General features: G+C 36.9%; 1 protein-coding gene across 1 annotated transcript; it reads right to left on the reverse strand.

The window, feature by feature from the left end:
• Positions 1–1,791: 1,791 nt before the first annotated feature.
• Positions 1,792–23,484, reverse strand: LOC149530575 (uncharacterized). Its single transcript, XM_089810024.1, has 5 exons — positions 22,897–23,484; positions 4,334–4,404; positions 2,537–2,642; positions 2,291–2,423; positions 1,792–2,169 (listed from the first exon to the last, which is right to left on the reverse strand). The coding sequence occupies exons 1-5, from the start codon at positions 23,094–23,096 to the stop codon at positions 1,999–2,001; spliced, it is 681 nt and encodes a 226-aa protein (XP_089666150.1). The 5' UTR covers positions 23,097–23,484; the 3' UTR covers positions 1,792–1,998.
• Between the last annotated feature and the right edge of the window lie 303 nt (positions 23,485–23,787).

Consider the following 23,787-nt stretch of genomic DNA (forward strand, 5'->3'; position numbering starts at 1 on the left):
ATCCAAATGGTCAAACGTGATGTCTAAGACCCAATGGGAATTATTAATGCAACATGTTACTAGTAAGTGTATTACAGTATACTAAATCATCAATTACAAAGATTCTCTTCTATAAGTGAAACTAGCAGGTATCATTGCATAACATATGCTAATCAACATAACCATTAGTCGAATATCCTAAGAAGATGCACCATGTATACCTAACTATTCAACAACCTAGTTTCAACATGCATATATCAATTTGTGACTCCTTAAGATTGAAAAGGAAGAAAAAAATGTGTTTGTGTTTTTGCCCTAAACTTTTGGGCATGACAATATCATAAAAGCTCAGGACAGGGATACTGAATGTGACAATGCCTCAACTTAACTGAACATGCACGTGAACACTATAGAGCTCAAACTACATATGAATTGTGTGTTAAAGAACTCCTTTAACATAACCATCTCATCCTCAACCTCAAATACCCACCAAAAAAGAAAACTTGAGCAATCTCAATTAAGTGTCCTGCTGGATGAAGTAGAAAATGAGTTTTTTCAGAGCCCTAGTAGATCAATTTGAAGGTGACCAAAACCAACAATTAGAGTATCATGTCATGTTAGTGGAGTACACTATAGAGCATCATTTAGCATTTGAACATTTACTTTCTTACGAAGAAAAAATGATGTTTGAAGAATACAATAAAAAATGACAGAAGATGGAACTTGGGGCAGACCATTGTGAGATTTATGTATCCTCCATGGTGACTCAAAATAACATTCATCTGCACCACTTCAAAGGCAAGTATCCCAAATCTATGATTTTCATACGTCAAATATTCTCACACTCCATATCTCATTTCACGATGGAATCCACTACAATTATTTTTACTCATTAGTAACAATGTCAATATTGATGTTGCAACCATTCTTTTGGCGGAGGCTAATAAAATCACATCACATTATAACCAAGAGTTTATAAAGTTCATTGTGGATGAAAAAGGGTGAAAAGATGCTAGCAAAACTTTCAAAGAAGATAAATTCTTGAAAAGAAAAGATGAACCTCAATGAAGGAAAAGTCTAACAGGGTGTATTCCATGGGTACCAATCAAGAGAAAACAATATACATAAAAACTATTTTGCCAATGTTTTAATGTGAAAACAAAATGTTATGAGAAAACTTTCCATGCCAGCACTACAGTGACATCATTTTATATTATAAAACTATCGGCATAAACCTTGCATCCTTCAAAGATGTAAGTGCTAGTGTATCTTATTTCAATAAAAACTCACAAAGAACTTTCCCAAATTTAATTATTACTTTTATTAAAATATATTATTCCTTTGTAAATGTCAAAATCAATCTAATACTCTCATCTATCATAACTTCAATAGAACTAAAAGGTTTGGCACATCAATAATGTAATTATTACCAAAAACTAGGCTTTATTTCTATAATTATAATTGCAGGGGGATATTTTAAGTGTCATAGATGGATGCTACATAAATGTAGTATTGGCATAGCTCTACATGCCCTGCTATACAAAACCTCAAATTTTGCAGCATTCAACAACGATTCCAAGACACCAAAGCTAAAACATCACGGATCCCAAGCGCTATAAGGATGTTTGATGATTTCTGGACTTAACTTGGACAGCTTTTTTTATGACATTGCAACCAAATTGACAGCTTGGCAAAATTGAGTATGTGCATATTGTATTTATCTTATACCTTGTGGATTATATTATACAACGAAATAAACCAGCAAAATATGGTGTCTGAAGTTCACAATACTGGTGAAGATGACACTTAATCTCATAGGCTTAAAAATATTTACCTTATACTTCATAGATTATACACTACAATGAAATAAGCCAGCAAAATAAGGTGTTTCAAGTTCACAATAGAAAGGTTTCCCAGGATGATGACACCTCATCTTAGGGATTAAAAAAATGGAAGCTCGAAATACATTACCATTATTGTACAATCTGAAGATAGTTTGAGACTTCAGGCATGGTGAGATTAAATTTCCGGGTCTTTTGCAGAACAAACCTGAAAATGACGAGAAATGGGAGTAGTAGAATGAACCAATTGATTTCCAGCAAATCTCTGAGTCAGGCCCCAAAACAGAGGATAAAAGATAACATAGAGACCTCCAAAAATAGGAATAGCCAAGATGGCCCATCCTATGAGCTGCCAAACACACAATATTGTATATCATGAATAAGAAAATGTTGAAAGAGCAAATAATCATTTTAACGGTGTCTTCATTTTAAAGAACTCTGCAATAATAGATAAAGGAACCAATGCCTACAGCATGTAAAAGTCCAAGGAGTACAGTAACTGGAGCTTTCCCAGTAATGGCCATCCACAAAGCGTTGGGTGTAAGTATGAAATGTTGACCCCCAGATACCCACTCTCCGAGGAGTAGAAATGGAACAGTTAATCTAACACAAAAACATGAAAGCCTTTGAATAAAAAGTTAAGACTAAATTGGAGCGGAAAAAATAACTATGCCCACAAATTAAATTACAGAACAGTTTGAAAGCTAATGTCATACCCAATTTGCACTGGAGTAGCAACAAGATTTGCCAACATGATTGTAGGTAAATTACATCTAGATCTAAGCAATGTGCCCGCTACAGCAGAGAGTACAGCAGTCACCCCTGCAGAAAGAATAGCCCAATTTTTATCAAATCTCAAAGCTTTCAACGCAAAAGACACTACTAAATAGGAACACGACTGATGTATTTTATAAATCTAAAGCACGATGTAGTGCAAGAACTAGACCAACCGACTACAATTTAACAAAGATAAAATCCACAGTGGGCCGGCCGGAATACGAATGAAAACAATCTTTCCTACACAAATAGTAGAAACGTTGACCCACTCATTCAGAATTTCAGAGCATGAACATATTTGTACCATTCATGAGTTCGTAGCCTGAAATATGTATGTAATCCACAGGATGAGTCCATTGATTGGAACGCCAATTACAGGTATGATTTCTTAAAAGTAGAATTAAGAAGGAAAGGAAAGATCACTTTATGATTCTCCAAGAAATTAAAAGTACATATAACATGAGAAATTCCAGGCAAAATATATGTGCAAGAATTATGAATAAATATTTTCCTCGGGCCTCAACTATATTCCTGGATCAGGCTGAAAAGTTCGCAGAGTAGTTAAGAGATAAACGCCAAGTAGAGTTGCAAGAGCGGCTAGGAATTGTGATGCAGGAGCATCGGTCTTTTTTAAATTTGTTTTCCTTGTTAGGTTTTCAATTCTTGTTGCTCAGTTTTGGCTTCTTGTGGGGAGTCTGGCAGGAGGAAGGGAAAGGCAGAAGGGACTCGGCGGTGCAGGGAATGCTCTGGGAAAATTTTTACTTGTTAAAGTCAGTATAAATTTGCAATCGAATCTTTGTAATCATCTTCATTTATATTGCTGCAATAAGATGATCTCTCGGATTTTGTTTTTTGATTTTGTTGTTTTGAGAATGTTGTGTGAGTGTTAATTTTCTGCAAACGGTTAGTAGCTCTGTAAGTTGCTGTCGTTAATGTTGCCATCGAATTGAAACTGGTAATAACATGTTACAAAAGCTGATTATGACCAAAAATGTATTGTTAAAGCATACTTTTGTGCAAATAACAGTTTACCGACTTACCACAACAAATTATCTTTAGCATCGTTCTAGGCAAACATTTCAGAATACTTAGTGTATATATTGGATATAATATGTGCATATGTGCACTATATTTTTTCAAGGTTAATACAATCAATTATTGATGTGAAAACAGACAAGATGCCAGCAAAATCAGTGTTATCAATTTTCCACAATCCATTAGAATTTTGAACCAATAGTTTCTGGTTTAGATCGTGTATAAGTTTTTTAACATCAACATTTCAGATCACACTCTGTGATCATGAGGATGCAAGTGAATGAGAGGCATAAAATAATGAGTTGATGATGGACCACAGAGTGTGATCCAAAACGTTGATGTTAAAAAACTCATACACAATCTAAACCAGAAGCTATTGGTTCAAAAATGCCAGCAAAAGGTCAAAGAAATAATTTGCAAACTCCATTAAGAATCAGAAATGGAACCAATTAACAAGATGCATCTAATCTCCAAGTAGCTTAGAATCTTGCATTTTGAACAATAAAAATTATGTTAGTATCCACTCATGGAATTCTGAGTACCATAAATTTTAAACTTGCGAGTGCAGAACACCGGAATCCAAGCGCTTTAACCTTTGCTAGGTTGAGAACATTAAAATTACTTTGAAAGTAACCTTACTTCAGTGAACAGAAACCCATGCCAAAACTAAGTTTTACAATAATTGGGACTTACAAACTTACCATAAACAGGAAAGATTCCCAAAGTAATTCCTAGAGCTGCTGAAGTAGCCAATTGCTTTGGTCTTATACCCCTGTCATATAGACACAAGAAACCCAAAATAAGATTACAATTATCTTAAATCTGTAATCATCTAATAATAATGGTCTAACTAAACCAATTGCTCTAAATCTCAACCAGGTGATCAAACAATATGAAATCAAGCTAATCTCAAGCATAATTGTGTAATTGGATTGGTTCAATTCTGTTACAAAATTCATTAATCATCAATGGTCAAATATCATTCCTTAATTAATTATCCTAGCTCTTTAATCAAATCAAACTCAAAAATACATATGGCTATAGATATTAATTAATGTGAATAAATTGATTGTCCTATTATCCAAACGAACCACAAAAGGACAAACAAGAGGATTCCATCTAATGAGACACTCAATCACATGGATCACTCAAGATCCTAATCTCAACTGTCCATCATTAATCAATCTCAACCATAGATGGAAAAATTGCCGACTAATTCCCAATTTTTAGAAAGTAAAAACGGCACTTTTCTTATGCCACTTGTTAATTGCTGCGATTTGGAGTTTGTGTAGATGAGCAAAAAGGTTTCCAAAGCCCTTGCTGGCTGATTGCAAGCTATTGAAGGCGAATTCAAGTGGATTTAAGGCAGACCTCAACTGGTTTTGCAAGAAAAATCCCATTCCCAAGTAATTTTGCAGAGTTTGTCTTTATGTTTTTTTAGAAACATTCTATTCTTTGTTTGTTGCATGTAAATGAATTCAAATTCATTCCTATGTAGTTAGAAATGATTTTGAATCATTTGAAGACAATTCAACACTATTTTTGACAAGGTTTTTTGAATCTATCACTGTTTTTTTAAGAATATGTAGTTTTTTTTTTCAAAATAAAAAACCTAGCAATTTGTGTAGTTACTAGTTATTGTTTAATTTTGAATAATGTCAAAAAATAATCAAACTAATTTACATAGTTTCTATTTTTAACTTCGTTTGAAAGTTTCTATTTTTAACTTCGTTTGACTCTTTTTTTTTTTTCTTTTAATTTATGTTTTAATTTTTCATGTGTAGGGCAGCATTTAACCATTATATAAACATAGCAAATTCTGAGGAAGTGTGGCCACTAACACCATGCCCTTCTGGATATATAGGCACCCGGCCAAAAAATGCAAGAGATAAGGCATGGAGGTATGCCTATGAAGCTTCAGATGAGCCTAGGAGGGTGATATGCATAAGATGTAAAAGAGAAATTTGAAGAGGCATAAACCACCTCACATACCACCTTGCAAGCATTAGAAAACATGATTCAAATCCATGTGACAAAGCAAAAGAAAAAATAAAAAGATTTATTAATGCCCTATTTGCAACCGGGGAGGAGAAAAAAATGAATAGGGAGAGGGTTAGATTAGCTAGGAGGGCAGCCATAGCTGAAACTCAAGGTGCTCCTATTGAGGTTGAAGAAGAGGTGGCACTTGAGAACATAGTGGGCTCTCTTCGTGGCCCACAGATATGCAAATAGAGTCTCTTTTTACCACTTCCACTTTCACTTCCTCTGTAGAGTACCTAGTTCTTCATTAGACAGTTATTTTGTGCCCAGGAAACCACCTAAAGCACAACCATTTTTAGAGGCCACCAGATGGAACAACAAGGTGCATTAAAAAACTGATATTGCATGTGCAGATTTTTTATTTTTCAACAATATCCCAATGAGTGTGGTTGATAGTCCCTATTAGCTGAATTTGGTGAACACAATGACAATTTCGGGAAAAGTCTAGAAAGCCCCTTCTCGCAAGGATTTGAGTGGAAGCTTAGTAAATAATCGAAGTCCACCGAGTTCATTTTATATTTTAATTGTCATTTCGTATTTATTAAATCAAAATTGTGTGCTAAGACTCGATTTCACTTTGATTTTGTAGGTTGCTTGTAAATGTGGTTGATAAAGCAAGAGCATTGGTGGAAGAGCCAAAAAAAGAGGGGAGGAAATATGATTGCACCATTCTTATTTGATGTGTGGACAGATGGGAAGAATAGAACTATTATTAGTTTTTTGGTTGCTTGCGATGATGTAGTGTTTTGGAAATCTATTGATGGCTCCAATAAGGTGAAAAATGCACACATTGGCATTGATGTTGGAGAATGGTGTCAGAATGTGGTCCAAATCATCACTGATAATGGGGCAACCTATGTGGTAGCAGGTAAATTTAATTTTTTATGTTGCATATGATTATCATTGAATATTAATAAGTGATATTATTTAATCTATCGTTGATGTAAAATATGAAAAGTTGTATTAAAATCATAAGATTGCTGCAAATGAAATAATACTACCTGTGATATCTATATATTTTTTAAATGCAGCAATCTCCCTTGTATTTATATTGGGAATAAGGCTATGAAGAGACATGTCCCTTGTATTTATATTGGGAATAAGGCTATGAAAAGACATGTCCCATGAAGGGACATGTCTATTCATAATTACATAATTAATATATTAACAAATTGGTATATATCTCATATATAATTATTCATAGGTTTATCCGACTAAAGCTACAAAACATTAACAAGTTGGAGACTAATTATTGAATTTTTACTTATATACTAGGTAGAATCCTTCAAGAGAGGCACACCACTCATTTTTGGTCACCTTGTGCAAAACATATCCTTGACCTTCTCTTGGAAAACTTGATTGGGTGACTCCAGTTGTGGAAGATGCAAGGCAAATCACCAAGTAATCTATAATCACCCTTGGGTTCTAGATTTGGTGAGACCCATTGTCACAAGGTTCACAGCGGTTTTCCTAAGATTGAGAAGGTAAATTCAAAACATTAATTTTTTAATTATTATTGATTCAAGTCTCTTACTATTAATTTGTAACTACATTAATAACTTCATTAAAAAATCTTATTGTAAACTAATTTGTATTTTCCAAATTTCATTTGTAGATGTATGAATCCCTGGTTAGAGTTTTGCACTTAGTTGATGGGGAACAAACCCCAATGGGATGTCTTTATGAGGCTATGGATAGGGTCAAAGAGTCTTTTGGAAATTACTGCATGGGGGATAGACTCAAATTTGATCCCATTTGGAAAATTATTGGTAGGAGGTGGAACAATCAGCTCCACAAACCCATTCAAGCAGCAGGCTACTTCCTCAACCCCCATTTCAGGTACTATGATTCTTCTTCAAATTTTACTAAGACTTCAATTCACTTTGTTTTTTTGGGTTGTGTACTAAGACTTGATTTCACTTTCTATTTTTCTTAAAGTGTGATTATTTATTCTCAGATCCTAATGGAGAGGTCATGGAGGGCCTCTATGTATGCATTGAGAGGATGATATTTGATGTTTTGCCAATACACAAAACACAAATTTATAGTGATTCACCAATATGGTCACATCCACTTTGAGATGGGGCAAATCTTTATTCAATGTTTCTCACATACACAACATAATCTACACACATTTTTATTATACAAATGTTTAATTCTTCGAATATGATGAGACAACAAGGAAATAAATAGGAGGAAATGAATGGTCAAAAGACTCTTGGATTTCACATTCTCAACGTTCTCCCAATTGAAGTCCAACCCGACCAGCCACAAATAGAGATATCCTCATTTCCACTCTTAATGTTAGTTTGAAAACAAACTTACACAAAGTTATACAAGACTTAAGCTTCTCCAAATTTTGTTCAAGAACACTTTGGATGAGTCTTCTACAAACTATGTTGGAGTTAATAAATCCTAGTGGTTGTTTATCATTTTTAATTGTGGTAAATTTAGTACACTAAGCTGATGTACCCACACCTCCACTAAACACAACAATATGCACAAATTCATCATCACTAGATGATTCAAATGTTAAGTGAGGATTAGAATATGATGTTGTAGTCCCTCTATCATTTGAGACATTACCTCTATCAACTTGAACAATAGAAAAAATATATCATTTCATTTAATTATTTTAATCGTCAAGAGACACTTCAGGCTTCAAGGAGTAAAACATGTTCATTAGATCCAAGCATTGTTTCCTTTGACTCTTCAATACTTTCTAAACTAATCTCAACTTCTTCCCTAGTGATCCTATTGATGAAATTCAATCCTTTAACAATCTGGTTAACTACAAACTTGCCTTGATGGATATACGTTACATCAATTTCTTGAGTGTTAACTGGCATATTGGATTTAGATGTTAGTAAGGGATAATGACTTGGCCCACTTCTTTGATTTGAACCTCTCAGCATCGTGAACCATCTTCTCAATTTCCTCATCTATGACTGGCTCAACTAATTTTTTAACATATACATTACAAAACATTGGTCCTTCTTTAGCATGACATTCAACTTGTCTATCACATTTTGTGTGCCTTCCTCTTGCTTATTTTAAACAAATCCATTCCCTTTGGATTGCCTTGACATATCAATTGCAACTTCACATGATAAAATTGGATGAAATACTAAGAATGTCTCATGAAGGGCTTTGTTATCCATCCGTTTATCTAATTTTTTGATAAATAAGTTTGCAATTCCACTTTTGCGAATGCTAGAATCTCAATGTGAAAATATTATTTGAATTGGCTTCCCATTGAGCACCTCTAAAATCCTAGAAGCCTCTTCATAAGTGATAAATTGACATATGCATAATAAACAAAACAACCCGTAGCCATGAAAATCACACAAGATCATGTCCCTACGCTTTGATAGAATGTACACTCCCCCACAGCTTGAAAAGCTCACAAAGTTTTGTGTCATTTGCACTAGGCACAAATTCACCCATAGAGTGACACCCTAGCACCACCATGTTATTGTCATTGCTTGCAGTTGCCTTCAACTCAGCAACCCAATTTTCCAATGTGGTTATCAATGCACCCTTCTTGACAACATTCTTCTGTACAAATTCTTCACCAAAGGCTTCATTAATTTCTTATACCAAGCTCAAGTAATTCATCTAATTAAACTATTTAATGCTCTTTCCAACATTTTGGACAACAATAACCTCCTCTACTAGATAACCAAGTGAATTTTCCTCAGTTTTCGAAGTGCCTTCTATTTCTCGCATATGTTGCAAATACTCCATGTCACTACCACATGTTGTTGGGCTTTTATTAGATTCCAACGTGCTAAAGAAGGCTCCATGAAAGCTTGCTCCAACTCATTAGCATTAATCTTTTTGCTCTCAAATTGCTCGAAAACCCTCTTCCAAGCAGCCAAGGCCTCATACAATAATAGAGATTGCATAGGTAATGAAAGAGCCAACATGGGATGAACAACTCCCTATTCAGTGTGACTCTACTACATACAAGATGCCTAATTTTCTGGCCCAAGCAATTACCAAGGCTTATTTTGTTTTTTTTCGGGGCAATCTTCCATTGTTAACACCCTTCCCTCCCACTACCATCTTCTTACGATCAGCAGCATTAGTGAGGCGGTTAGGTGCCTAAATAGTAGTAGAGCAGCAAACAAGGAAGGGTTCTAGGCAGAACTCTTCAAGTATGACATCAAGGTGTTGGGTTCCTTCCTCTCAAAGTTGTTTAATAAAGTGGTTTGCACTGGATTCCCCTCCTCTTGGTCTCGACACATTATCCAATGGATTCACAAAGTTGGACCTACACTGGATCCCAACAACTATAGGACCATCATGATTAGGCACACGTTCTCCAAACTTTACACCAGAGTTCTACACACCATTCACTCTCAAGAATTGGATCGGAGACAAATTTAGGCTAGAGGACAAGCTCGGTTCCATCTGGATTTTCAAACCTTGAACCACATCATGACTCTTAGGGTGATTTTGAGTAAGTGTAGCATCGCTCCTCAATGGTTTATTGTTTCTTTGTGGATTTTTGCAAGGCATTTGATTATGTTCCCAAGATGAAGTTGTTCCAGAGGCTTCAAGATATTGGGATTACTAAGACACTTGAGCCTATGAGTAGGTGGTGGGGAGCATCAAGACAACTTTCTAAGTTCATTCAGAGCACCATTGGGAAAAAATAGGGCTGCCCTCTTTCCCCCACACTTTTTGGACTTTACATTGATCAATTGGAAGGTTACCTTCAGGCACACTCCCTTCTGGGGGACAACTGCTCCTTGCTTTAGGTCTTGATTTTTATTTTCCTATTTGCGAATAATGTGGTCCTCTTGGTCTCCTCCTCAGAGGAGTTGCAAAGACTTTTTGATGGCCTTGCTTCTTTCTACAACTCACGAAAGTTAACAGTGGACCTAGAGGAGACCAAGGTGATGATCTTCAATTGTCTCAAGACTTCTCACCTCCATTTCTTCTTCCAGGATACTAAGATTGAGATTTCATCGTCCTACAAGCATTTGGGGGTCAAGTTCTCTAGCTTTTGTTTCAGTATGAGATCAGTGCTCCATCTCTACATTAGTAAAGGGTATGGTTTTTTTGGCCCTTGTTGAGAGACAATGTTTCAGGTATCACTTTCAGGACGTAGCACCCAAGTTGAGTCTTATGAACACTTTGAATAGACCGATGGTATTCTATGACTCTGTGGTGTGGGGGGACCTCCTTGTTGGAATTTGATTAGGCCTCAATAGAGTGAGTTAGGACACCATTTCTTTGCTACATTATTTGTTATTGGCAAACTATTCTGCATAGGATTGTCCAAGCAGAGTTTGGGGTCCATCCTTTCAGACTTGATACTATCTTTGACATAGTTTGGTTCCTAAATAGCCTACGATGTTTCGCAGGTTCCTTGGAGTGTCACCATAGATATTCTACCTTGCCTATTGTTCCTCAATGAATATTGCTCATTCAGACCCCACATGGAGGTCTAGTTGTTGGTTTGCTCAAGCTTCGGCTCTTCTGGGGTCTGTCTAGATTGACATCAACTACCTTCCTCCTTATCAATACTCTTTTGATGTCCTGGCTTATTTGTTGCCTCCCTGTCAAGAGTTGAACAAACATATTAGGATAGATATTTACAAACAATACATCCTCACTACTTGGGTCAACCCCCAAGCGATTTGAGTTCGAGAATGGCCTTCAATGTGGAGCACTTTTTGGATATTCAAGATGGGATCATTGTGTTGGGACTCAAAATTGAAGCCTTGATTTTGAGTACCATTTTAAAAATCAAGCCCTATAAGCACTTTTTAAGGCATGTGTACCTAGCTGTCCATTAAAGGCCTAAGAGTTGTTTAATGTTTCTAACACTTTGCATTCAACATATCCATGCGTTCCATGAAGATAAATTGCCATTCTGAGTCATTCTGTGAAATTCCATTTTGAGCAATGTCCAAATCTGCATTTTTGCCCGTGTCAAACAGCGACAGGAGGCCTTGTTTGTATTTAAATATCTCGCACCGAGTAATGTTTCATGACTTGTCACTTTGGGAGTGTTTTATATCCATATTAGAGAACCTATGTTTCAGATTTCAAGTTGTTTCGACATGTTTTGACTAGGTTTTGAATCCCTCAAAGTCAATTGTTTATTGTTGTCATGCTGATGCTTATTGTTCAGAATTTTGGGAGGCTCTGTTTGACCAGTTATAACTTTGACCCAATTGACCAAAATGAGAAAATTCCTTTTGCATTGCGTTCTAGAGGTCAGAGACTTGTTATGTTTCAATTTTGAACTTATGACGAATCCATTTGATCAGTTTTTGAATGTGATTCCATTTGCAGCTTGTAAAGTTTTACTAGTGTCAAAGTGCAGATTGATCAGTACCCTTGTTCGTGATGTCATAACTCTGAATCCATAATAGGTAAGATCGAATGGATTGCACCGTTGCATTCTACTCTAAAAATACTTTAAGTGTGTCAATTTGCAAGTCTTGACAAATCCGTCAACACACTTTCCTAGGTCCTTTCCATTTGCAAAAATCGCTTTTCTGCCATTGTTCTCAACTCTGCAATTTTGAGTAGCCCATTTTGACCACTTGCCAAAATACGCCCAGTTATTCATCATGAGCCCAAACCACATATTTATATTGTCCTCATGATAGTGAACCAATGCCCCAATTTCCGTTCCCGCAAGTGTCAGTTTGACCTGTTTTTGAAGCCCAATCCGAACGCGATTTATTGTTTTCTGACATGTTTGCTTGCAGGCAGTTCTAAGAAGGAAACTTTGATGGTCAATATCTTTTGACTGAGAATTCGTCATGAGACGAGATTCAGGGTGCAAGAATGTGGAACAGAGAATCAGTGTGTCTGATTTTAGAGCTCAGTTAGGTGATTTTGTCAGTTTTTAAGGCCAGTCAAAGGACCCCTTGGCACGAAGTCGACAATTTGCAAAAAGAGGTGAAAATGAGTTTTCGAAGTTGAACCAATGATGCAGATTGATTTCAATCAAAGTCAGGTGTTCAATAGATCAGTTTGGCAATTCAGTCATTTGAAAACGAAATATTTTTTAGCTGGACCCACTTTGGGGCCCAACTGATCTCATCAAGGTGTTGAAATATGGAATGGATTAAACGTGTGTTTAAGAAGTCAACGTGGTTACAATTTGTTATATATCCCAATGTGTACAACTTGTTTTTTCATGCTTGGATTATTGTAGAATTTTCATCCAGCTAATTCAAAAGACCAATTGACTAATTAGAGGGACTCCATGTCAACAGGTAAAGTTAGAGAACGACGAAATCCAAGCAAAGTGGCCGAACAATTTCTTTATGGAGGAGATAGAGAGTTGCTTCGAGAGGATGTACTCACAAACAAAGCAGAGGAAGCGTTCTTCTTGCCTTATTATTTGATTTCCCATGAATCGGAATGAGCCACATCTTCAATAGATTGAGGCTTAGTGACTTGTGGTTTTGACAATGAGCGCAAATTTATGGCGAAGAGTAATGTATTTATTTTTGTTGAAATTAACAAAAAAGGGGATACGTGCATTGTTAGATTCCTTTCTAGGTAATCTGCCGCAAAGTGTAACATAGGGGTTTCCTAGCCGGAAAATGTATGTCTCTCTAGACAAAGCAGCTAAGAATGAAGCAGAGATTACCCCGTAGCGAACACTCCATGGAAGACTCTTTCTTGAGACTTTTTGGAAAGGACTCCATCGGGTCCAAGTTTGGAGAGGAGCACCACAACATACACTCTACACGTTCCCAATTTCTATGCCCTCAAGCATTTCAAAAATATATGCCCTCACTTAGCTTATCAATTTCTTAGGTCATGTCATTAGCTATTTCATGTCTGGGATCTTTGCATAAGTATTAGAAGATTAAGGGCTTTATCTGCTTTGTTAGATTCAAGTGTATGTTTTAGCAATTGTACCATATAAACGAATCTAAGGTCCACCCGCCTAGGTTTTGCGAAGCCTGAAGTAGAAGGGTCTAGCCTTATAGTTGGCCCAATGTCTGAAAGGGTTTGTTGAAAATGGGAAGTAGTTGCCCCTAGATGTATTCTATTCTCATCGAGGCAATTTGAAACTGTAATATTTCAAAACACCGACACATTGTTTGCCCCTCCTATCTTTCCAGTAGTTGGTCATATGTACTCCATATCTCTCTTGGCTCCTTTAGGGTTGGATCTTACAGGCTCTGCATTCAATTTGACCATTACTTACCGAGGGATGATAGGATCTACTAGTTTTGTGATATGGTGGTGGCTAAGACAGAGACTAATTTCATTTTATGTTGCCCCATATACTACGAGTTCAAAGGGAGGTTCTACTACTTGTTCAGAGAGAGATGGTCTCTCCCATCCTTCTTTGAATAAACAGACTAGAGGTGCCTTACTCTCTATCTTCAAGAGGCTCTGAGACTCTAGGACCAAACTTTACAGAAGCATTTCCACATGTGACCACACCTCGACCAGCTCATCACATCATTCTTTACGGTGGTTTCCCCAATGCAAGGAACCAAGCAGCCTCTCAATCCTCCTTTAGAGACTCCCTGACTTGTGCGTCCCTGTATTTCCTCCTTACAATTGCAGCCCTCTTCCACACCCTCTCCCAAGGGTTCTTAGCGACGGCCTGGGATCTCTTCTTATCCTAAGGCCTATCCTTCGGTTATGGACTTCTTCGCGGTTGTTCGGGGCAGCTAGTGTGGCGGTTCACTTTCTCCTTTTGATTCCTCATTTTGTCTTTTATTGTTCTTGTTATTGTTCCTTTCCCTGGACATCGATGGCACTCCTATTGGTTTTTCTTTGGTCGGGTTTTTGTAGTCCCTTGGACCCACTTGTTGGTCTTTTGTTGGACATTAATAAATTTATCTTATCTTATCAATTGGATTCAAAAGTGACTTCACGTCCTTGAGAATGCAATTGTCACACCAAAACAAAAAATTGTTTGAACTAAGGAACATATCTAACTTCCCATAACAGCCAGCTGTTTTCATTTGTTAGTGTTAATAAAATATCACCTTTGTCAATAACATCACAAGATTTTTTATTTCCAATAAAAACCTTACAGAAGGCATCAATTTGTAGGGTTTTGGAAAATTCTTTGCACAGAGTGGCATCAAAAGATGCTTGCAAATCAAACATTCAAACATCGGTTGTAGTTTCTTTTGTAGTAAGAATAAGAGCACCTAAATCTTCTAGGTATACTACAATGACTTCATCTTTTTTTGACTAATTCTCAGTTTTCTTATAGGATGAGAAAATTCTTTTTGATATGGCATTGCTTGCCATAATACCAACAACCAATATCTCTACCTCCAGACTTGGATTCTGGTTTACCTCATGATTTCCTACGACATCTTGGACTCTTACCTCTTTCTTTTAATCTTCGCCTATCTTCTACATTCAAAACATGATCCACTGTTGAAGTCTCAGCTGTGCTCTTCCTTCGCATTTCCTCACTTAGAATTAAACCAACAACACCATCAAATTTCAATGTATTTAAACCAGAAACAGAATTACTAACTGCCATAACCAAGCTATTCCAGCTTCTTGGCAAACAACACAAAATTAGGAGAGCTCAAACCTCTTCATCAAAATTTACTTTTACAAAAGACATCTGACTGATAGTGTATTAAATTCATTTAAATGGTTTGCTACACAACCAACTCAAACCATTTTCATATTAAACAAATGCTTCATTAATAATATCTTGCTCAACTCTAATGGCTTTTCATAGAGCTTATCCAATATACTCATCAAATCAGCACTTGTTGTTTCTTTGAATATGTTAAATGCTACAAATCAGGGACAAGTGCAACCAATAGCTCTAATGCTTTCTCTATCTACAGTATCCCGATCTTTATCTAACATGGCTGGTGGATAAATAATCCTCCATCTGCATTTTCCATGATCGGCAGTTGTGGCCATTGAACCTTAACTTCCCATCTTCAAACGACATTGCTCCCTCTCAAACTTAAATCTCTCTAGCCAAGTGATCAAACACCATTATTTCACACATATTGTTGAAATAGCCACAAGAAGAACCACAGAAACCCTACAAATGATAAAACTCCAACATACCTAAAAAGGAGGTTCTCCGTGTCAGATTTGAAATTAACTTTTGTACTAGACAGAATTGTGGGGTAGGCATCAAATTTGAGTTCCATGGTAAAGAAATACAATCTCTATAAAAACCATCAGATACAATAGAGATTTTGGGAGGATCTAATCAACATAACCACAGTACCCAATTGATAGAAGATGATAGATTGGTTATCAAATCAATATGGAGGACAGCCAAATATTCTGTTCCATCTGTGCCACTAGCCACTTGTGGACCTGACAGCATTGGGCATAACCTGGGCTACCACCTCTCAACATACAAAATCTCCAACATGAACTATCAAGAAATTCAAGCTGTTTTAGTGAAATGCTGTAAATTTGGACATGAACTACACTTGAATACCACTAAAGCAATTTTATAAATTTGCACATTCCATTAAAGCAATAGATCCAGCCAAAGACATGTAAGGAAACAAAAATCTGCACAATGTGTAACTCAAATAAGATACATACTTGAACCTATTTCCCTTTAACGTAACAGCTATACAAATATAATAGGCAAATTTAAAAAGGCATTTGAAATTTGAATTAGTAACTTACTCTATGAGAAACTGAAATCTACAAATCAGAATCATCAAACAAATATGAGGAAATATATTTGGAAACCGAATGCATAGAAAAAATCTTCTAAACAAGGAACCCAACTTTGTTAAGTCGTACAGATTTCAAAACTAGACATACACAGAAACAACCAGATAAGCAACTAGATTTGTTTGCAAATGGTATAGCTTGTTAAGTAAGCTTGATGTGTGAGGAAATTCCACTCCTAAGTGACCTTGAACCAGATTCTTATCAGGATGACATGTACTGGATTATTAAGGGAAGTCCAATTCAAGCTAATTAAACGCTGTTCTTGTAAGCTTCTGCTCATGAAAAATCAATGTAATAACCAGATTCTTATCAGGATGAGATGTCATGGATAATTAAGGGAAGTCCAATTCAAGCTAATTAAATCTTATTCTTGTAAGCTTCTGCTAATGAAAAATCAATGTAACACAGGCCCTAGGGGACTGTACCGTGGGACAAAGGGAGGGCAAGACAGGTTTCCAGGACAGGGGACAAGTGGGTCCAGTTTGGGGACGCCGGGGGGCAGCAGTGAGTAGCATTGTATAAACTATATCTTATACATATAGTACTTGAAATAACAGAATAAGAAGTAAAATAGCAAATGCCAAATAGTAAGTACTTGAACATTGAATAGTAGAACGTTACATATCGAATTACAAATTAGAAATTTAAAAGTTACTTTTTTATGTGCCGCTACAGGGGGGGACATGCAAAAATCCCCAAGACAATCAAGGTACAACTGGGCACACCATCCCCCGTGTGTCCCAGCAATGTGTGGGCGGCAAAAAGGTGGTGGGGGGACGCTAAATCCTTGTCCCTGTACTAGAAACTTATGGGTTAAGGCGATGAGAAGCGTCCCCATGTTTCACTGTGAATCATTGAAGTACTTTAGTTTTGAGAATTTGATTTTTAAGAAACACTAATCAAGAACAAAAGATGAAACTACACAAACTCTAGAAGATAGGTTTTTGAGAATCAGTTCATAAAGATGAACATTTTTTTCTAAAAGTGCATTCCTGCATTGGTGTGCTATGAGGAAAGTGATACAATACCTCACGCTCCTCAGATTTGGCGTCTGTATCTGTATCCTTTGTGCCCTAGCACTCTTTGTTCCTCGGCCACATCACTTTGTACTCTCTTCTGTTGTTTTTCTTTTGGTCAATTAATTTTTTTTGTGCTTTATCTAGCTGATATAATTGTCGCATGTGTTGGCTTGATTTCTCTATTCTATACAAATTTTTCCCAACTTGCCCTGGGTTCGGTACTTGAGACCCAACACTCTAATTAATTCATATGTGGGTGGTAAATGGGAGATATTAATGATCACTGGGGAAATGAGGATAACAGTGCAGAAGATGGAATTAAAACAAATGAGACCAAAAATATTGAAAGCAATATCCAGAAACCATCTTATAAATCAGTTCTTTTTGCAAAAGATAAATTTAAAGTGTTCACCGTTTACAATTTTCCATGGAAGAATCATGGAAGAGGGAGGAGTGGAACTAGGAGGATTATTGAGGACTAGTGGAAATGGACTACAAGATGGAGGATTCGTCAAAAATGGAGACCCCAGAGGAAGAAACAATGGTAAGTCTCCGGCCCTAAAGTACTCCCAGTTAATTTGAATGATGATATGATGAAAACAATTAGAAGCCAGCGAGCTAGGTCAAGAAATATGGCTATCTCTTTTGTTTGCATGGATTCTAACTCTTTGCCTTCTAAGAAGTTTTTTGATGACTGGATTTTTAATAATGTTTGGGGACAAAAAACTTGGTATTTATGTTAACTCTTGTAGAATGATGCAAAAAGGTTTATTTGTTGTAGTATTAAAAAATCACAACATACAAGAACAGGTTTCGAAAAAAAGGTTATGGAATGTTTACCAATCTTATCTGAGTTGGTTGCAGATTAAAAGGGTCTCGATAGAGTATCAGTCCTCTTTGCCTCATATTGAGAAACCTATTGGAATTGGAACCAAGGGTCACCCTCCCTCTTCTGAATGCTGGCCCTTCTCTAGGATATGGTTGTGCTTGGGAACCTTAATGCTTGTTTTCACTATAGAAGAAATGGGCATACCAGAAGGGATTGTTCACTTTCAAAGAAGCCCCAAAATGGGACCTTCAACGTGGTAATACCCACAGGTGCCCCAAATGGGGAAAATCCTAATTTGAAAAATCTTCATGCATCTGAAACGGTAAATCAAGAAACTGTAGCCCAAAATGACAGAGGTCCGGATTGTAATACAAGAGAAGGAGATAGGTCTTGTTGTGAAAGGAAGGAAGAACCTATAGTTTATAACATTTCCTTGCCTAATCCTCTGTTTGAAGATGAATTGGAGGTTATCCCTGCTAATAATGAGGTTGAAAATAACTCCCTTGGCAAGGTTCACCCAACAGTTACTAATGGAGATGATAGTGTAAAGAAAAAGAATGCTCAGGAATTTGCTCTAGCTACCATTAATGACAGAGCAGAGGTTTTAAGAAGCTGAGACAACTGCCCTCTCACCACAATGGTCTGCTACCTGGTGGTGTCAAGTCCAACATACAACCTAGTAATGAGGGCTAGGGTAAAAAACTTGTGCAATCTAACTCTGAAATTGAGATGACAGCCACCGATCACCCTGGTGGTTTGGTCCCATTTGAGGAGGTGGTTAAAAAGAATAGAAAGAAGAAAAAGGAGATTATGGATAGAGAGTCCCCATCCAACAAAACCCTTGAAAAAATTCCTCCCAAAAAAGGGGAAGACATACCAGATAGTTTTAATAAGCTTCATAAGAACCAGAATCCCCCAAAAAAAAAATCAAAATAACATGTTATTGAACATCACAAGCTGGAATGTTAGAAGGTTAGAGATGTGTGACAGGAAATATGTCGTCAGAGACTGGTGCAAAAAATTGAGAAAAAAAAAGACATTATAAGTCTCCAAGAGGTAAAAATTGTTGGGTTTCAAGCCTCCAACACTCTTAAATTCATTTGGAACCAGGCACCATGTTTCATTACTGTCATGTCAGGGGAAAAGTTGGAGCTTCTATGATGATTGGCCTAGATGGGTTGATAAGATTGAGTCTTCAGGAAGTTCCCCCTGCAACAGAGTATGTTGGGTCATACTAAAGCATCCAGGAAAAAATATTGGTATATTTAGCATTTATGCCTCTAATGAATACAGGGAAAGGGAAGTGCTTTGGGACTCACTGGCTACATCCCTCCCTAAAGGTCAATGGATTCTCACAGGAGACTTTAATATGATTGAAAACAGAGAAGACAAAATTGTAGGGAGTAACCTGTTTGGAAAGGAAATGAACAATTATTTTGGTGTAAATGCAAAAGGAGACTGAATTTGGTTGATCCTATTGAGAGAGAAAACAAATTCTCACCAGGCATTGGTTCCCCTGGTGCGACAATCAAGCAACCAAGAAAAGGATTTATTGCAGACTTGACAGGATTTGTGCAGACTCCCTTATTTTTTTATTCTGAGAATGAAATTGGTAACTATCCTATTACAGTAAACCCAGCCATTATGTATGATTACTCCCCTATCTCCACAGGCATCAATATTGAGATGATCCAGCAAGTTAGAAAGAGAGGGAGAGATAAATACTTCTTCAAACTCAATACCTCCCTCTTGAAGGATTCTGGTACACGAGAGGCCATCAGAATGGCTACATGCTTGTCAAAATTTTAAAACAAGGATATGAGGCCGATAGAAATACGGGCCTCCCTAAGAGACTTGTGGAGGAAAATGGCTATAGACAGAAACAAATCTGAGGCTAACAGATAAACTACAAAACAGACTTAATAACATTAGAGGTCACTTACAGACCAGAGATCAGGATCGAGAATTGAAAGTGGAAATGAGTAAAATTCAGATGGAACTTAGGAAGATCCAGAACTTCAAGTTCCAAGGGCAAAGAATTAGAGTCAGAATTACATGGCTGAGAGAAGGTGATAAAGGAACTAATTATTTATTTAATTTGATCAAACACAAACAGAAAAGGGAATTGATTGAAAAGATTCAGCTTGATGGAGGGATGTCCAATGATCCTGATGAAATCAGGTCTGTGGAATCTCTTTACGTCAGAACATAAAGAAGAGAATAATGAGAAGCTGCATAAATGTTTAAATATGATTCCCAAAAAAACTCTAAAGAAGAGGCTAAGGGACTTAATAAAAAAAATTCTGTCAATGAAATTGATGAGAATTAGGTCAGTGTTCAATGGGAAATCCCCAGGGCTAGATGGATGACCAGCAGAATTTTATGAAAGGAATGCAGAATGGACTAGTCTAGAATTTGCAGAGCTATACAATGATGCCTTTGCACAAGGGCATCTCGGGAAGAACGTAAATAAGGGAGTGATTAAACTGATCCCAAAAGATGGAGACAAGACCCTGGTGAAGAATTGGACACCAATTACATGGCTCAATCTTTCTTACAAAATCATTGCTAGAGCCCTTGCTAGAAGGATCACTAGGACCTTGAAGGAAGCATATGTGTTGCCCAAATTGGTTTCATTAGGGGGAAATATATATTAAAAAATATGATTACTAGTTGGCAGGCTATGCACAGGGTCAAAGAAGATGGTATGAATGTCGCTATTATAACGTTGGACTTTGAGAACGCATAAGACAATTGAATGGCCTTTTGTGACAGAGATGCTCCATGCCTTTGGGTGCACTCTAAATTTTTGCAGGTGGATTAAAATTCTTTATAAAGACTCCTCTATCGTGATTGATGTAAATGGGAAACTATCAGAACCAATTCAGTTGCAGTGCTCCATAAGACAAGGGTATCGAATTGCCCTTGCATTGTTTGTGATTGCAACTGATGCTCTATAGTATATACTATATACTATATTCTTATGTGTTCAGATTTGGAGCTCCCGATTAAAGGTATAAGTTTATCTACTAAGGCTTGTTTGCTTAGTGCTCAATTTGCAGACGACATGGCATTACATGTAATGGATAGGCTGCAATTCTTTTGTGCAGCCTCAGGGGCAAAAGTGGCCCCTCACAAATCCACAGTTATTGGATGGGTTGTATCATTCCAGATTGGCTAGCAAGCGAAGGGTGGGTGTGGGCTGGCCCATCCAAATTAGTGGGTCTGTCTCCCCTGTCTTGTGCCTTGTGTTTGGTAACTGAGTCCATTGAACATGTTTTCTTTGAATGCCTCCTTTCCTAAACTGGTTTGGTCCTTGTTCCTTGGCAACCCTTTATTGGAACCCTCGTCCAGGTCTGTCTGGGATTGAATCCTGGCAGGTTATGTTTATTTATTTGATGAAAGATTAAACAAATTTTGGTCTGTTCTTTCTAGTGAAGTTTTATGGTTTTTGTGGAAAAGGAGGAACAGAGAGGTCCTTCAGGGCAAAAAGAGTAGCCTTATTGAGTTTAGCTTTAAACTCACACATTTTAATATTTTATGATCATGGTGTAGGTTTCCACTGTGCTGCAAATTCCTAAAAGCGGGTTAATGATTTGGCGTCAGCTATGCTCAACACAGAATGCACCAAAAGTCAAATTTATTTTTTCTTCAGATCTCCGAAAACACAGTGATTTTTTCTCAAATTTTTTGTTGTTTTCGATTACAAAACATTCAGATCATGAAGAACAAATGCTGAAAATTTCAGCAATATCTATTGTGCTTTCGATATTTTCAATTTTGGTCAAAGGTGCATTTTGTGTGGAGGATAGCTGTTCTGGCTCAAGTAGGTATCTTGCTGATTTATAAATCAAACATTAGATCTGTTCACTTTTTCAATTCATATAAAGACATGTTGGATTCAAAAGAAAAAGAGCTGCTGAACCAGTTTCTGAAAGATAAAGGCATTACCAAGGAAGACATTTCTGAAAGATAAAGGCATTACCAAGGAGGACATTTCTGAAAGATAAAGGCAGTACCAAGGAGGATATTGAAGCTAAAAACAAAGCAATTAAAGTACCTGATGCTACCATATGGGATGATACAGCTACACCTGATGTAGATCCCTCTTTGGAAGGTTTGACACTGATAGAGCCGAATGCAGTAATAATATCACAGGGCCATGGGATGCATGATGAGCCGAACTTCCTTAGTTTGAATATGAACTCTCGATGTTATTATTTTTATTATCTATGACCTTCAATGATGTTGTTAGGTAGGCTAACGTAGTTTATTTTTGGTTGTTTATAGTTTAGATACAGTTGCTTAGGACAGACTGCTACTGATGAAGCATATATCATGTATTGTGCTAACTATCTTTACTATAAAAATAAAATTACATTCATGCAGATCGATATAGCATAATGTTAGAAGTTGTCTCCTGCATTCATAATAAAAGTGGTTATAATGGGATATCTCAATTAAATGTGACTAATAAGACAATCAATAAGAAATTCATTGGAAAAATATTGGGCAAGAGAAATCTGAATTGCGAACTCATAGGAAATGTTGGGCAAGAGAAATCTGAACTGCAAATTCATACGAAATGTTGGGCAAGAGAAATCTGAATTGGGTAAAGCAGAATTTACTCTACACGAGGGGAAAAGTCAAAATAAGAGAGCTGAGAATTGATTAAGAGAATTCTTCTTACCTTCTACAAATGGCCAGAATCGGCTCCACAAGTCCCTTATGTGCCCACCTAATGACCAACCAAGAAGACTGACCATCACCCACTTCTGCTATTTCTGTCGTAACATCATTATCATCTTCATCTTCTTTGACTTGCTGGATCAGTATTGCGTTGGTTTCTATTCCATTACCATATACTTCCAGCAGGGGCACCGTAGACATTGTTAGAACTAACTATGAACACAACTCGAACAAGTCTGTGAGATGAATTGAGAGGCCCCTCTGCCATGGCCTTGCGTTGAATCTAATGGGCCTATTACGATATGGATGTCCTTTTACAGTGCTGTAAATATGGGTGTTATTTGCTTTGCTGTTGCTTTGGTTGTTTCGTGTATTTGGCTTCACCTGCACCTATCTTCGCAAAGAGTGAACCCAGCGCAAAGGCCATGTGCAAGCTTGTTCTAACCTAATCATGCGGTCTCATGGATGCGTAGAAGAACGCTGATTGTTGGATTTTTCGGTGGCGTTGAATTATTTGTTGGCAAACAGAATTTTAAATTAAATTGCCGGCCCGGCGCCCATTTTTGGATGAGGAAAGGCATTCCTGTGCGATGAATAAATTATTTAATATTTTTTTTATTTGCCGCATTAGGACGCTGTCCAGATATTTTTTGGGAGGCTTTTGTTTCACCCTGATCCTCTTGATAAGTCAATGGACCTCTCCAAATGGCGGATTTGTGCCTTGTAAGGAAAACCTCTAGGGAACGGGACCCACAGCAAATAGGAGTCCAATATTCTTCATTTTCGTTAGAGTGACCAGCAGTCCAAATATGTTTCCAAATATCTTGGTAAATGGCATTATATCTTCCTATTATCATGTTCACTATATTCGTTTAATCGATTTAACTATAAA

Source organism: Cupressus sempervirens, chromosome 11, assembly GCF_028749045.1.
Source record: "Cupressus sempervirens isolate cs-2001-9-10 chromosome 11, ASM2874904v1, whole genome shotgun sequence".
In the NCBI taxonomy this organism is placed as follows: Eukaryota; Viridiplantae; Streptophyta; class Pinopsida; order Cupressales; family Cupressaceae; genus Cupressus; species Cupressus sempervirens.